At 42.5% G+C, this 17,296-nt stretch overlaps 2 protein-coding genes across 3 annotated transcripts in view; both read right to left on the reverse strand.

The window, feature by feature from the left end:
* The window catches only part of LOC115171808 (transcription factor MafG-like), a 40,978-nt gene extending 39,037 nt beyond the window's left edge, over nt 1–1,941 (reverse strand). Inside the window, exon 1 of the mRNA XM_029728958.1 lies at nt 942–1,941. The gene's annotated coding sequence lies outside the window, so the exon portion shown is untranslated. The remainder of the gene's footprint in view (nt 1–941) is intronic.
* Nucleotides 1,942–6,484: 4,543 nt separating this feature from the next.
* LOC115171809 (pyrroline-5-carboxylate reductase 1, mitochondrial) lies at nt 6,485–16,883 on the reverse strand. 2 transcript variants are annotated; one of them, XM_029728960.1, is made up of 8 exons: nt 16,756–16,883; nt 16,320–16,402; nt 15,310–15,380; nt 14,872–15,051; nt 10,333–10,554; nt 9,651–9,743; nt 8,842–9,005; nt 6,485–8,069 (listed from the first exon to the last, which is right to left on the reverse strand). In XM_029728960.1, exons 2-8 carry the CDS (start codon nt 16,384–16,386, stop codon nt 7,904–7,906), a joined length of 963 nt encoding a protein of 320 aa, XP_029584820.1. In that variant the 5' UTR covers nt 16,387–16,402; nt 16,756–16,883; the 3' UTR covers nt 6,485–7,903. The 2 variants fall into 2 exon arrangements, with proteins under 2 accessions (XP_029584820.1, XP_029584819.1); XM_029728959.1 differs by lacking the exon at nt 16,756–16,883 and adding an exon at nt 16,615–16,634.
* Nucleotides 16,884–17,296: the final 413 nt, after the last annotated feature.

Consider the following 17,296-nt stretch of genomic DNA (forward strand, 5'->3'; position numbering starts at 1 on the left):
AAAACATATACAGCAGTGATTGACAGTGCTGGATTATATTTTCTGAAACAAAAGGCATTCACTACAGAACGGCGGGTTTAATCTAAATGTGACCCAGTTTAACATTACTTGACATGGTGAATAGCAAAGCGGGCTGAAAACAGTGGGGATTCTTTATGTATGAAATGCATGTTGGTCAATATAATAGATACAGGATATAGTAAATAAATCCTATTAAATTACTTTTTTTGAATAGTAGTCTTAGAATACTAGATGTTAGAATTGTATGCTAGCACACTTGACTGCTTGCTGGTGGATCCTAAAGAGAGCATTACAATACAGAAAGCTGATCTATTTCTCCTCATCAGAATGCATTGCAGCCAGAGAACAAGGCAAATTCAATGATTTATGCTCATCCCCATCATTCCAGGAGCAACAAGAGGACTGCAAATCAACACTTGACCATTTCACTACACATCATCTCTAGGATGACGCCTGACGGCTCGCTGATAAATATCAACCATCCTTCTCCGCCCAGACCTTTGTCCGCTGGTGGGGCCATGTTTCGGGTGGTTTCTTTCTCAGACGTCCAAATACATCATTGTGATGATTCGGCAACGTGATAAAAATACCTAGAATGCGTTTAACTACGAACGTCGAACAAAACGTACAATGTGTAACGTTAGCTATCCTGGTGTGTAAACACCGGACATTGCCAGCGGAGGCTTGATAAGACATCGCGGGTGGTTACCAGTGGCTAAATGACTTCGGCAGGTGAACCAGTTTGCTAACCTCTACCGCCATCGAACACGATCGGAAATGCCAAGCAATCGACTGTTGAGCAATGCAAACTTGCAGCTATCAATCACTAATCACTAAGCTATATATATATATAGTATCACAAAATACTGTCGAGTCCTTGTTTTATCGTGCTGATTTATGTCACAAATTAAGCCACCAACCTGATCGCGCTCCGACAACCGTTGCTTCGGCTCGCGCTTCCCTCAGCTCTGCAAGGCACGCTCGCTACGATATGAAGCAGCAGGTTTGAACAGCTCCAGACCTAGTTACAGTATGTGCATGACGAGGCAAACTACAACAAGCTAAATAAGCAGTTGGATCGCAGGCTATCCATTTAGCAGAAGCCACCTATATCTGGTTACACATTTTCTTTCTCGACAACCCCCAAGCTGTCACTACTACACTACACCACTGCTTGCGCGTGACTAAATAGCAGTATATGTGTAGCAGCCTACAGACTCCCGCCTGCTGAACAAGCAAGGGAATCCCCATACTCAGCTACTTAGGAATTACAAGATACGCTTTTTTGGGGGGGACAAATTCTAGGATTCAAAAAATAATAATGTAACATGTTCGTCTAATTACAAACCATGTCGTCATTCACACACAGAGGCTAACAAGAGTTGAGACGTATACTAGAATAAATTACTTGATAGTGAACTGAGTTCAGCCAGCTGCTGGAAACCTGAGAAATTAGTTTACAGGCTGGCTAGTTAGTTACAGCATAGAAGACACGCATTGAGCAAGCAAAACTCAGCATATCGGAGGTAATGGCATGCACGCACACTCAGCATAACACGTTTCGCTATTCAACTTGATGTTTTTCTATAGTTCTTAACGTCCTCCATTGTGTACTAAAAAGGCCAACTTGAATGTAGCTGCTACAATTGTGACTGCCAGACAAGCATGCGTTTTAAATCCCGCTCGTGCTCTCCTTGTTGATTCCTTTCTCTACATTCCCTTGTGTCGCGGAGCCAGACGTCACGTGGGTTCATTCATGAAGTATCAACAGAAGGACACTAAAAATCATCTTTTCATGTATGCAATCTCTTGCATGATGTTGCAACGCATCTGTAGGAAAAAAGAGCTTGTTGTAACGCATATGGTTGATTTTGCAAATATGGACACTTTGATGTTAAATGTTTTTGAATATAAAACCTCTTGAAACTGCTTTTTAATCTATCTGAATTTTTTTCTTTACTCTGTCCGCAAACAAGATCTAATAGTGGCTGAGACCATACTACTTAAGAATATAAAGATTTGGATCGGTTTCCCCAAATACCTGAGTTACAACGTCATAAAATGTGCTATTTTAGTTGAAAAGGAAATTACCGAAATTGTGCCTATATACAGTTGAAGTCGGGAGTGTACATACACCTTAGCCAAATACATTTAAACTCGGTTTTTCACACTTCCTGACGTTTAATCATAGTAAAAATCCCCTGTCTTAGGTCAGTTAGAATCACCACTTTATTTTAAGAATGTGACATGTCAGAATAATAGTAGAGAGAAGGATTTATCTCAGCTTTTATTTCTTTCATCACATTCCCAGTGGGTCAGAAGTTTACATACACTCAATTAGTATTTGGTAGCATTGCTTTTAAATTGTTCAACTTGGGTCAAACGTTTCAGGTAGCCTTCCACAAGCTTCTCACAATAAGTTGGGGGAATTTTGCCTCATTCCTCCTGACAGAGCTGGTGTAACTGAGTCAGGTTTGTAGGCCTCCTTGCTCACACACACTTTTTCAGTTCTGCCCACAAATATTCTATAGGATTGAGTTCAGGGCTTTGTGATGGCCACTCCAATACCTTGACTTTGTTGTCCTTAAGCCATTTTGCCACAACTTTGGAAGTATGCTTGGGGTAACTGTCCATTTGCGACCAAGCTTTAACTTCCTGACTGATGACTTGCTTCAATATATCCACATAATTTTCCTGCCTCATGATGCCATCTATTTTGTGAAGTGCACCAGTCCCTCCTGCAGCAAAGCACCCCCACAACATGATGCTGCCACCCCTGTCCTTCACAGTTGGGATGGTGTTCTTCGGCTTGCAAGCCCCCCCCCCCCCCTTTATCCTCCAAACATAACGATGGCCATTATGGCCGAACAGTTCTATTTTTGTTTCATCAGACCAGAGGACATTTCTCCAAAAAGTACGATCTTTGTGCCCATGTGCAGTTGCAAACCGTAGTCTGGCTTTTTTATGGTGGTTTTGGAACAGTGGCTTCTTCCTTGCTGAGCGGCCATTCAGGTTATATCGATATAGGACAAATGTTTCTGTGGATATAGATACTTTTGTACCTGTTTCCTCCAGCATCTTCATTTTTACATTTTTTTTAAACATTTTAGTCATTTAGCAGACGCTCTTATCCAGAGCGACTTACAGTAGTGAATGCATACATTTCATTTCCTGCATTTTTTTTTTGTTGTACTGGCCCCCAGTACAGGTCCTTTGCTGCTGTTCTGTGACTTTTTTGCACTTTTTTGCACCAAAGTACGTTCATCTCTAGGAGACAGAACGTGTCTCCTTCCTGAGCGGTATGACGGCTGCGTGGTCCCATGGTGTTTATACTTGCGTACTATTGTTTGTACAGGTGAACGTGGTACCTTCAGGTGTTTGGGAATTGCTCCCAAGGATCAACCAGACTTGTGGAGGTCTCAATTTCTTTCTGAGGTTTTGGCTGATTTCTTTAGATTTTCCAATGGTGTCAAGCAAAGAGGCACTGAGTTTGAAGGTAGGCCTTGAAATACATCCACAGATACATCTCTAATTGACTCAAATTATGTCATTTAACCTGGAAAAATTGGAAAAATTACTTGTGTCATGCACAAAGTAGATATCCCAACCGACTTGCCAAAACTATAATTTGTAGAGTGGTTGAAAAACGAGTTTTAATGACTCCAACCTAAGTGTAAGTAAACTTCAGACTTCAACTGTATATATAACCTTTCACATTAATTACTTCTTATTTTTTTACTATTTGGAAGTTCTTAATTATATGTATTCATCATTTATGTCAATGTCCATATATGTCTTGATGATACTCAGAAACATGTATCTACCACATCAAAATCTTCACATTTTACATTGTTCTTAAGATAATTCCTAAAATAATCATGGAAGGTTCACATATGGGAAAGTCAACAATATCAATTGTAATTTAATACACCTTTGCCTCAAAAATATGTAGCGTGATGGTAATGACTTAGAGTTGTGGTAATAAATAAAGGTTAAATATATATTTTTTTAAATGACAGTGTGGTGGAAATTCCATTTCATATAAAACTGATGAAAAATACCATTAAACATTTGAATGTCACAGTTGTACATGTTTAATTTTATTGAAGATATAGAACAGACCATTTGTTCCAAATCATCCCAAAGGTGTTCAATGGGGTTGAAGTCAGGGTGTTGTGCAGGCCAGTCAAGTTCTTACACACTGATCTCAACAAACCATTTCTGTATGGACCTCGCTTTGTGAACGGGAGTATTGTCATGCTGAAACAGGAAAGGGCCTTCACCAAAAATGTTGCCACAAAGTTGAAGGCACAGAATTTTCTAGAATGTCATTGTATGCTGTAGCGTTAAGATTTCCCTTCACTGGAACTAAGGGGCCTAGCCTGTACCATGAAAAACAGCCCCAGACCATTATTCCTCCTCCACCAAACTCTACAGTTGGCACTCTACATTGGGGCAGATTTCTTTCATCGGACTGTCAAATGGTGAAGCATTAGGTGCCTTTTGGCAAACTCCAAGCGGGTTGTCATGTGCCTTTTACTGAGGAGTGGTTGCAGAGATGGTTGTCCTTCTGGAAGATTCTCCCATCTCCACACAGGAACTCTAGAGCTCTGTCAGAGTGACCTATTGGGTTCTTGGTCACCTCCCTGACCAAGGCCCTTCTCCCCTGATTGCTCAGTTTGACCAGGCAGCAAGCTCTAGAAAGAGTCTTGGAGGTTCCAAACCTTTTCCATTTAATAATGATGGAGGCCACTGTGTTCTTGGGGACCGTCAATGATGCAGAAATGTTTTGGTACCCTTCCCCAGATCTGTGCCTCAACACAAACCTGTCTCAGCACTCGACAGACAATTACTTCAACATCACGGCTTGGTTTTTGCTCTGACATGCACTGTCAACTGTGGGATATAGACACACGTGTGTACCTTTCCAAATCATGTCCAATCAATTGAATTGACCACAGGTGGACTTCAATGGAAGCAGGATGCACCTGAGCTCAATTTTGAGTCTCATAGCAAAGGGTCTGAATACTTACATAAATAAGGTATTTCTGTTTTTTATTTATTTGCAAAAATGTCTAAAAACCTGTTGTTTTCTCGCTTTGTCATTGTGGGGTATTGTGTGTAGATTGCTGAGATTAACAAAAAAAATGTAATCCATTTTAGAAGGCTGTAACGTAACAAAATGTGGAAAAAGTAAAGGGGTCAGAATACTTTCCGAAGACACTGTATATAGTTTCCATTTATTTAACTCTTTTTTTTTTTAAACAGTTGCATTAAATATTTTCTAATTATCAAGACTTTTGTAAGAGTAATGCATAGTAGAATGTCAAACGCCTGGGTGTGAGACAGGACAAAAACAGTGAATTCCAGACATGAAATGCTTTATAAAATAAAAAAGAATATTGAAAGCTGAAAGAAAAAGTTTAGGTTATAGTCTCTGGATGTGAAGAAGAAGAAAAAAAATCTAAATGAACATTTTATCTTAATCTAACCCTGGGACACAAAAAGGCCAGTATTTGCAAAATCACCCATACATGCATACAGGCTACAGAAAAAAAGTTTAAATATTTAATTATGAATGTTCTGGAAATAACATTTAATAAAACAGATCTAGACTTTACACATTTTGTTCACAAAATATACAAACTCTTACACGTTCAGCATACTCATGTATTTCACTTTGTATGGGCCTAATAGTACCATTTCCACCTTGTAACACAGTCAGTCAAATATGTAAAAGCGCTGAACGTAAAATGTCTTATGTAAAATACTCTAGTCTACCTACTGTGTATGTGTAACAATGATTGCTACCATCTTGAACAAGTCTCTAACACAAAGGAGATTTGTTTGTGTGTAGCAAGTTCGTATGTAACAAGTCTATCTTGCAAAGGAGATTTATCTACACTGAACAAAAATATAAATGAAACATGTAAAGTGTTTCATGAACTGAAAAAAAAAATCCCAGAAATGTTCCATATGCACAAAAAAAGCTTATTTCTCTCAAATGTTTTGCAAACATTTGTTTACATCCCCGTTAGTGAGCATTTCTCCTTTGCCAAGATAATCCCTCCACCTGACAGGTGTGGCATATGAAGAAGCTGATTAAACAGCATGATCATTATACAGGTGCACCTTGTACTGGGGACAAAAGGCCACTAAAATGTACAGTTGTCACACAACACAATGCCACAGATGTTTCAAGTTTGAGAGAGCTGCAAATTGGCATGCTGATTGCAGGAATCTGCACCAGAGCTGTTGCCAGAGAATTTAATGGTCATTTCTCTACTGTCGTTTTAGAGAATTTGGCAGTACATCCAACCTGCCTCACAACTGCAGACCATGTGTATGGTGTCGTGTGGGCGAGTGGTTTGCTGATGTCATCATTGTGAACAGTGCCCATGGTGGCGACCCTGGTTATGGTATGGGTAGGCATAAGCTACGAACAACAAACACAAATGCATTTTATCGATGGCAATTTGAACAAACAAAAATACCATGAGATCCGGAGGCCCATTTTTATTAAGGTATCTTTGTCAAACAGATGCACATCTGTATTCCCAGTCATTTAAAATCCATAGATTAGGGCCTAATGAATGTATTTTAATTGACTGATTTCCTCATATGAACTGTAACTGTAAAATCTTTGAAATTGTTGCATGTTCCGTTTATATTTTTGTTCAGTATAGATAGATATACATCTATATGCGTGTAACTTTTGTAACATTAATGACTGCTACCATCTTGAATAAGTCTATTTTAAAGAAGATATACATCAACAAGACAAACCTGGATAAAGAAAGGTTCAATAGAATTCCCATTTTGTTAAAATGGGAATTCTATTGAGCCTTTCTTTATCCAGGTTTGTCTTGTTGATGTATATCTTCTTTAAAATAGACTTGTGTTGCTCCTTCTACAAACTGAAAAACAACGTGTTCCCTCCCTCAGTCAGGCTAAAATTATTAACATACTAAAGCTGTAATATAATCTCTCAATCAAGCAAAGAAAATAGCCAGAAAATGAAGAGATAAACAACAATAGAAAACAGGGACCTTTGCTGTTTAGCAAGACAGACCAAAATAGTTCCAGTAAGACTATACATAATGTATGACCTAACAATCTGTCTTACGGAACATATAGGCACACATTCTATGAAACAGAAGCTATAGATAGCTAAGCACATAAAACATCCAACTCCACATCGGCCTCTGTGTTTCTACTGAAAGGGAGTGGGCGGCAGGTAACCTAGAGGTTAAGTACGTTCGGACAGTAACCGATAGATACCTGGTTCGAGTCCCGAGCCGACTAGGTGAGAAATCTGTTCACGTGCCCTTGAGCAAGGCACTTGACCATAATTGCTCCTATAAGTCGCTCTGGATAAGAGCGTCTGCTAAATGGCTAAAATGTAAAGGAATTGTGACCTGTTGCTTATCACCATGTTGGTTCATCTTAACTGTCTAGTGTTGTCGTCTTCCCCCGGTCACCTCCTACCTCTTTTCTCCTTCATCTGCACTGATATGACAACACTGGACAGGTGAAAGCTATAATGCCTATTAGGAACTTGCTTTTACCTGTCCAGATGTTTCTAGTCAGTGAATATGGAAGGAGACCAGGAGAAGTGTCCCTTCACCCTACATCCTCTATTGCTGCTCTAAGTTTATCCATAACACATTTTTTAGGGTTGAAATAATATGTTCAGCAGTGTTTCATTCTTTTGAGGGTCTCTACCTGGGGCGTATCACTAGGAAGCAAACAGACTGAAACAGGGAGGAACTACCTGAACTTGTCCGCTAAGAAACTTGTTTTTGTTGCAAAATGTTTTGATATGGTCTGCAATGCACTAATGAATACACCACTGTTCTGTGATCAGAGCCACTCAGTTCAATTACTTCTTATGCCTGGGGTTGCTGCTGCTGAACAGGCTGATCCCAGATCCCGTCCGGACGCCCACCCCTTTTCCCACCCCTGGCTGCTGCAGAACCTTGTCCAGCGTAGTCTTCTTGATGGCTGCAGGAGAGATCTTCTCCTGGTCAGCCAAGAACTGGAGCTCCCTGATTGAAAGAAACAAAGAAAGAAAATAAATGTACATTACCTTTTACGCTTAACAGAGGATGTTATCTCAAGTCAAATATTCACACACTGACACTCCCGTTTGAGCCACATTATTTAAAAGAGATGGGACTTTGCTCATGGAGTGTGTCTACTATCTGTTAGTTACAAAAGGTTCAGACATATGCATCTAGCACCCTCTGCTGTCTAAACAATAGAATCCAGCCATACAACAGAGCACTATGACACAGATAAACACAAACATTCAAATTATTATTATTTTTACACAAAACATATAGGTCTGGTTTCCTAAACCCAGATTTAGATCAGTCCTGGACTAAAAGCACACTCAATGGAGAATCTCAAATAAAAGTGCTTGTAGGCTGGTTGAATCTGGGTTTGAGAAACCCGACCCATAGCGTAACTGCCATCAGTGCTACATCAGCATTATGTGGTTATATCGAAAAGCCATATTTTGTTAAATACTATGTCCAGAGACCTACTGGCCTCACCATACCACCAGCCAGGGCTTATCCACAAAGATCCAACATATTGAATGTTGCAGATAGAAATGTAACACAGACTTGACATACTTCACAACAGGGGATCATGTCTACTCTACAACGCAGATTTCTATCTGCACATTCCGGTTTGATTTCCAGGACACAGACTTAGCCTAGTCCTTGACTAAAAAGCATTTTCTATGGAGATTTTCCATTGGAAGTGCTTTTTAGTCCAGGAAACTGTCCCTCTGTAAAGTGGTGCCCAGCCTACCTGGTCCTGATGCAGGAGGCCTCTACAGCGTTGATGAGCAGGGCGCGGAAGCCCCCACTCTCCATGACGTGCAGGGCGTGAATGGTGGCGCCCCCTGGGGAGCAAACGTTGTCCTTTAGCTGGCCAGGGTGCTGCTCCGAGTCCAACAGCATTTTGGCTGCTCCCTATGGGAAAGACGAAATAGAGACATAAACATACTGTGGTGAATTTGGGCGTAGCCTCGACCGGGGAACTGGAACCCGGGTCCCTGTGAGCGACAGTAACACATCTTAACCGTTACACCAAGAGATCCGAACCCATTGACGAGGTTGCTAGGTATACCAAGGTTGATTCAATACGGTACACTCTACAGTCAAGCAAACGTTTGCAAGGCTCATGGTTATAAAATGTCAAACTCAAGAGAAGAATTCTCCAAATTTTCGCTCAGATACAATAGATTTCTTTCAAAATGTTCCCAGATCAAAATCTGATGTATAATAAAAAAAGAAAACATTCACAAGCAGTTCTGAAAAGAGATTTCTGACAGATTATATTCAGGGCTTGCCTGATTGCTAGTCTCTGTTCAGCGTTGACATTCCCCTCATTGTACTTTGTGTCATTTGCCAAAGATAGCTGTGGGAGTTATCGAATCAGGATCAAATCCTCTGATCTCCTCAAGCTCATTAATGATAGAATGTTCATATTTGAAGAAAGACCAGTCTCTTTGGTACATGACACGGTGTACAAGGAGTATAATGTTACAGAGACTGGTACCAAGACTAATTCAGGGCTAGACGTTCATAGAGAATGCATGTAGATGATGTTCTCACCAGCAGGGCCTGTGCTCCTAGCCGTATAGCCAGTCTCCTGGGCAGACCCATTTTCACTCCCCCGTCAGCAAGCGCTTCCACAGCTGTAAATGCCTATAGGGAGACAAAGACGAACACGCACTTATCATATGCACACTCATCACATGTGTAAAACACAGTTCAAAATGGGCTCTGGAGATTATACAATAGAGAAGAGTTAACAGAAATGACTAGCCAGCCAGTAGTTTAAGCGGCATAGTAGGCATTCTCCTAGGGGCAAGGCAAGGCCCAGTTCTTATAACTCATTATTTGCATGGATGATCATGAAAATAATGAGCTAAAATAGTTTTACAACCCAAAGATATGGTTGTAGCCCACTGGGCTAGCCTAAGCATTAGCTTGGGGAGCTAGTCTTCTGGAGTCAGGAGAGGTCAGTCAGCCCACAAGCAGGGTTTACTGAACCAGCTCAGTTACAGTGGCAGACATGCAAAGCACAACTCAAAAAGAGCACATCAGAGTTATCTTGTTGCAGGTGTGTGGGTATAATGTGGTATCTAAAAAGAAAGGAGAAACCTGCACACTACTCCTGCTCGTACTGTATCACTTTTAACCACAGTTTATTCAAGCATGTCGGCCTCTTGGCCGTCAGAGCCTTTGTGATAGTCAATGTAAAATACAAACTACAATAACGTAAACCACTCACATAGGCGGGTCCACTGCCACTGAGTCCGGTGACGGCATCGATCAGGTCCTCCTCCACCTCCGTGCAGTAGCCCACACTGGCCATCAGCTGCTCCAGCAGCCTCCCGTCCTCTAGCTCGGCGTGGGTACCCGTGGCGTAGACCGTGGCTCCCTCCCGAACCACCACCGGGGTGTTGGTCATGCATCGCATCACCTTGGGGAAAGGGCGGTACTGGAGCAGCTTCTGCAAAGGGCAGGGGGAGAATAACACAGAAGTTAAGATTACTTGATAGAAACATGAGGAAAAGCTTCATGAAAATGGTCTCTGCAGTGAAACGTCCTTTTCGAATACGTTTTTTTAACTTGCAATGACTTGGATATGTGGTTGTGTGGGGGCCAACCCGGATACAGTGGGGGGGGGGGGGGGGGGGGGGGGGAGTATTTGATCACCTGCTGATTTTGTACGTTTGCCCACTTACAAAGAAATGATCAGTCTATAATGACAGTGAGAGACAGAATAACAACAAATGTTGAGAAAAACGCATGTCAAAAATGTTATAAAATGATTTGCATTTTAATAAGTATTTGACCCCTCTGCAAAACATGACTTAGTACTTGGTGGCAAAACCCTTTTTGGCAATCACAGAGGTCAGACGTTTCTTGTAGTTGGCCACCAGGTTTGCACACATCTCAGGAGGGATTTTGTCCCACTCCTCTTTGCAGATCTTCTCCAAGTCATTAAGGTTTCGCGGCTGAGGTTTGGCAACTCGAACCTTCAGCTCCCTCCACAGATTTTCTATGGGATTAAGGTCTGGAGACTGGCTAGGCCACTCCAGGACCTTAATGTGCTTCTTCTTGAGCCACTCCTTTGTTGCCTTGGCCGTGTGTTTTGGGTCATTGTCATGCTGGAATACCCATCCACGACCCATTTTCAATGCCCTGGCTGAGGGAAGGAGGATCTCACCCAAGATTTGACAGTACATGGCCCCGTCAAATGATGCGGTGAAGTTGTCCTGTCCCCTTAGCAGAAAAACACCCCCAAAGCATAAGGTTTCCACCTCCATGTTTGACAGTGGAGATGGTGTTCTTGGGGTCATAGGCAGCATTCCTCCTCCTCCAAACACGGCGAGTTGAGTTGATGCCAAAGAGCTCCATTTTGGTCTCATCTGACCACAACACTTTCACCCAGTTGTCCTCTGAATCATTCAGATGTTCATTGGCAAACTTCAGATGGGCATGTATATGTATTCTTGAGCAGGGGGACCTTGCGGGCGCTGCAGGATTTCAGTCCTTCACGGCGTAGTGTGTTACCAATTGTTTTCTTGGTGACTATGGTCCCAGCTGCCTTCAGATCATTGACAAGATCCTCCCGTGTAGTTCTGGGCTGATTCCTCACCGTTCTCATGATCATTGCAACCCCACGAGGTGAGATCTTGCATGGAGCCCCAGGCTGAGGGATATTGGCAGTTCTTTTGTGTTTCTTCCATTTGCGAATAATCGCACCAACTGTTGTCACCTTCTCACCAAGCTGCTTGGCGATGGTCTTGTAGCCCATTCCAGCCTTGTGTAGGTCTACAGTCGTGTCCCTGAAATCCTTGGAGAGCACTTTGGTCTTGGCCATGGTGGAGAGTTTGGAATCTGATTGATTGATTGCTTCTGTGGACAAGTGTCTTTTTTACAGGTAACAAGCTGCGGTTAGGAGCACTCCCTTTAAGAGTGTGCTCCTGTAACAGTGTAGGTTCCGTCCCTCTCTTCGCCCCAACCTGGGCTCGAACCAGGGACCCTTGCACACATCAACAACTGACACCCCCGAAGCATCGTTACCCATCGCGCCACAAAAGCCGCGGCCCTTGCAACGCAAGGGGAACAACTACTTAAGGTCGCAGAGCGAGTGACGTCACCGATTGAACCGCTATTAGCGCGCACCACCGCTAACTAGCCATTTCACATCGGTTACACTCCTAATCTCAGCTCGTTACCTGTATAAACGACACTTGGGAGCCAGAAATCTTTCTGATTGAGAGGGGGTCAAATACTTATTTCCCTCATTAAAATGCAAATCAATTTATAACATTTTTGACATGCGTTTTTCTCAACATTTGTTGTTATTCTGTCTCTCACTGTTCAAATAAACCTACCATTAAAATTATAGACTGATCCTTTCTTTATCAGTGGGCAAACGTACAAAATCAGCAGGGGATCAAATACTTGTACAATGGGGGGAAAAAAAGTATGTGGACACCCCTTCAAATGAGTGAATTTGGCTATTTCAGCCACACCCGTTGCTGACAGGTGTATAAAATCAAGCACACCGCCATACAATCACCATAGAGTAACATTGGCAGTAGAATGGCCCGTACCGAAGAGCTCAGTCCTTTCCAACAAGTCAGTTCGTCAAATTTCTGCCCTCCTAGAGTTGCCCCGGTCAACTGTATGTGCTGTTATTGTGAAGTGGAAAAATCTAGGAGCAACAACGGCTCACCCGCAAAGTGGTAGGCCACACAAGCTCATAGAACAGGACCACCGAGTGCTGAAGCGAGTAGCGTGTAATAATCCTCGGTCCTCGGTTGCAACACTCACTAATGTGTTCCAAAATGCCTCTGGAAGAAATGTCAGCACAAGAACTGTTCGACGGGAGGTTCATGAAATGGGTTTCCATGGCCGAGCAGCCGCACACAAGTCTAAGATCACCATGCGCAATGCCAAGCGTCGACTGGAGTGGTTTAAAGCTCGCCGCCATTGGACTCTGGAGCAGTGGAGATGCATTCTCTGGAGTGATACATCACGCTTCACCATCTGGCAGTCCGACGGACAAATCAACTCCATATTAATGCTTCTGATTTTGGAATGAGATGTTTGACGAGCAGGTGTCCACATCTTTTGGACATGTAGTGTACATCCTTACTCATCTTTGCTTACAATCATATCATAAATAACCTGCCTAATGACTCACAACTTCAACATGCTCTAAAAGTAGGCAAGTGTTTTCCATCATTCTCTGTGCCCCAGATTACACAGGACACAGAATTCCCAGAGGCCTCATCTCGTGACAATCCAACCTTGAACGGTCTCAAACTGCTGAATCTCTCTCTATGTACCGAAAGTAGCAGATGTCTCACTGTTACCATGTTCAATTGAAAGTTGTATCAGGTTCATATCAACCAACGTCTGTAATGATGCATGTACACAGCATTCAGAATGACTATATAATGTTGACACTCAGAAGAATCATTTGCCTTTGATCCATCTTGCTTTTGGCCTTTTTCACATGACCACATGACCAGAAAGCTCTGTATTAAAACATTTACTTCCACCTGATGCTAGAAGTCTAGTCTCCTCTTTTACCTTTTTAATGTCAACTTACTACTGCAGAATTACAGTTTACGGTTGTTTTTAACCTACCACTCGCACACTGACTGGAAACTGCTCTGGATAAGAGCGTCTGCTAACGGACTAAAATGTAATCTAAATGTCACTAAGACAAGGGTTAAGTTAACGACAAATACCACTGAGCAACGGAACTACGGTATGGAAGGTAGATTTTAGTTTAGAAGTAGTGTATTAGGCACATCCAGTAACTTGCAGGTGCAGCGTACAAAGATAAAAGACAATATGGAAAGATAAGATACCCACAAACAGTTGAACGCTTCCCCAGTTTTATTGTGCAACGGTTTGAACCAAGACATTTCCGGCATTACAAAAAGTTTGATTTTGCCATTTTGTGGTCTGGTTCTCTCAAATAGCACAGTAAAAATCTATCCTGATTCTCTATTTGTCAGTCTCTTGTGAAAGAGCATGACTGTTCATCAGATTGCAGTGTGTGGCAGCTTTCCCAGTATCAGGACAGAGGGCTGAGGTATTTTCAGTGAGAAAATACCTCAGCCTGTCCTAGGGCTATGTGAGACCAGAGCATGGTAGTGACTGAGGGGGCAGGGAGAGAATCTCAATGGCATTTCATTGATTTCTTGCATCCTCTCACCTCCTTCAATTGAGGTTCTCCCAGGTAGAGGAGAGGGACTTCTGACCTCATCCAATGGGTTTTGAGGACGATGAGAGAGGAATCAAGGAAATGCAATTTAGATTCTCCCAGGGAGAGGGGAAGTCAGTCTGTCTGTGATACAGAACTGGAAGCCTCAGGTTAGGCTATAACAGAGAGCTGTAGCTTCATTGATCTGACAGGATGGAACAAGTTATTTCAAAGCAGGATTCCACCAGAATGCTTTCACCTATCCAATCACATCAGGGGCTTGTTCAATAGGCATCAATCGTAAGAAAACCAGTGAGATACTTGTCCAACAAGAAATATACATTTCAGTTCTGTTGCAAAACATTCTGTTCTGTGCGCTAATGAACACGACCCAGATCCGTAGTTCAGTACTGAGGAGAGAGAAAGCGAGAGACAAAGCACTAGCTAAAGTCAACTTTAATTGGACTTCACAGTATGAATCTATCCTGATTTTGTATTTTTGTCACTCTTCCGTTTTCTGTTGCAAAACATCTGTAAATCAGTAGAGAGAGAAAGCTCTAGCTAAAGTTGACTTTCACTGGACTCCAAACTGACCTTCTCAATGGAGCTGATGGTGACACCAGCTGCACAGGACACAATGAGGTGGCGGTCCTCAATGTCCGGTCCGATCTCATCCAACACGAAGGGGATGATGTGTGGTTTGACAGCCAGAAACAGAACGTCACTCTTGTTCACCACCTCCTTGTTGCTGGTTGTGAGATTGACACCCATTTTCTGTGTAGAAGAGCACAGCCATTGTGTTGATCGTTACCCCTCAGAATGATAGTACTTCTAAAATATAATTGAAATTAACGAATGTATTATTTTGTGCCTTTCTCTCGCTCTGTCTTTCTTTCTCTATGCATCTCGCTTGTGTGTGTGGGATTTCATTTGAGTGTAGCCGATGTGAGATTGTTATAGATATGCTGTAATTGAGGAAACATATTCCCACAAACATCCAGCGCACCCCAATGACTGATCCATTCTACTCACCCGCAGTCCAGACACTGTGGGAAGATCTGTGTCTGGGGAGCTGGCAGTAATCCTCTGGGTGGCAATGACACCTGCAGGGATGGGAGAGGGGACAATCAACCGGAATACCCTGTTGGCTGTGTTTTGGACACTGGTGGCCAGCCGTGACTGTGTTTTTGCTGGTGACCAGCCTTCGCCGTGTTCTGGACACTGGTATAATCTAAAAATGAAATATTTGGATACAACTAAAACAAAAATGAAAACTAGCAAATCAGGCCTGAAAACTAACAAACTATAATAACCTTGGATCGGTGTGGTCAGACCAGCGTGACCAAGACCATGGTGGCCCAGCTTGGTCACCAGCATAAGATGGTATGTGTCAGAAACACAGCAAAGGCTGGTCACCAGTGTCCAAAACACAGCGAAGGCTGGTCACCAGCAAAACCATCTCTAGACCATGCTGGTAAACCAGCATAACCAGCTAGACCATGCCAGTCAGACCAGCTTGACCAGCACCAGACCAGCTAAACATTTGGGCTGGTCTATGCTGTTTTTTCAGCAGGGCACTGAAGTGGTTAACACAGAATACATTTCAATCATGAAATCACTATACATTAATTCGGAGGTTCGACAATTCATATATGACAATATAGAATGGCTCAGGCTCCTCCAAGCACAGCCAGCAGACCTGACCCTCTTGCTTACAGCCTTAATAGGGTCGGACAGCATTCCTATGTATATTAAGACACCGTGGAACCAGCGTGAGCTACTACCTCAATCCAGAGATGAGAAATGCGCTGTCCTCCGAACTGTCCTGTTATCCCAACGGTTACACAGAGAAGATTGAACGACTGCTCATAGGAACATTCAGAGTAAAAACTCGTTTCTGGATTGAGGTATGTTTTCTGAGCCATATCTCGCTCCAGCTCTGCAGTGTCTTAATATACACATGAATGCTGTCCAACCTTAGTGCAGCTGTAAGCAAGTGGGTCGGATCTGCCAGGTACTAAAAGCAATGCTTAGATGGTTACCTGCAGCGCTGAATCCCTTCACCAAGGCATGGGCCAACTGACCCGCTCCGATGAACCCCACGCTCATTCTGAAGTTTATGTTGCTGTGAAGGCAAATCAAATCAAATTTATTTTTAAAGCCCTTCTTACATCAGCTGATATCTCAAAGTGCTGCACAGAAACCCAGCCTAAAACCCCAAACAGAAAGCAATGCAGGTGTAGAAAGCAAAGGACACTGCTAATATCAAGAGACACACAGGTATATGCCATTCACATAACCTGTCCACCCGCCTTGTGTAAACAACAGAGTATGTACCATTTACAGTAAACCGTAGTTACTTCCTGATAACAAATGGAATCACAACACATGCAGTTATGACACAGTTGAAACAATGGCGACAGCTGCCTGCAACGAAGTAACGTTAGCCTAAATATCTGACAGACGAATCAAACTTACGGATGTTGCGACGAATGTATAAATTGTTTCCTTTCCAATGTTGCCGCCAAACATATAATTCAACAGAGTTAAAGTTGTAACCGCGTTAACATGGTTTCCACCCCAAAAACCGACTATGATAATGACATGCAACGTGACCAATAGACTGAGAGAGTCGCTAAACGTCTAACCAATAACGGTGGCAGCATTCATTTACTGCGCAGTTATGGGTGGGTTCTGTAAGCTGTGTACAGCCAGTTGCATCAGCCTTGGAAGTAGAGTGGGCGTGGAGAAGAAACCTCCAGGTTACGTTCTAGATCATGCCCTTCTACTGGCTGAATCCGGAAGAGCATTCATTATTACAGTGTAAAGTCGCTGTTCTTTTATTTACTGCCTTAACACATCGATTTGTTAGTGATAACATGTAATATCAAGGTATTAGCTTCTCTATTTCAGGACACTAATCCTAAAAGGCAGAGGCCTATTATAATTCACTCATACGTTAGGGAATTATAATGTTGAGATGGTGTTTTCACCATTTAAACGGTAGCCTCGTACCAGC

The sequence above is a fragment of the Salmo trutta genome, chromosome 32 (genome assembly GCF_901001165.1).
Source record: "Salmo trutta chromosome 32, fSalTru1.1, whole genome shotgun sequence".
In the NCBI taxonomy this organism is placed as follows: Eukaryota; Metazoa; Chordata; class Actinopteri; order Salmoniformes; family Salmonidae; genus Salmo; species Salmo trutta.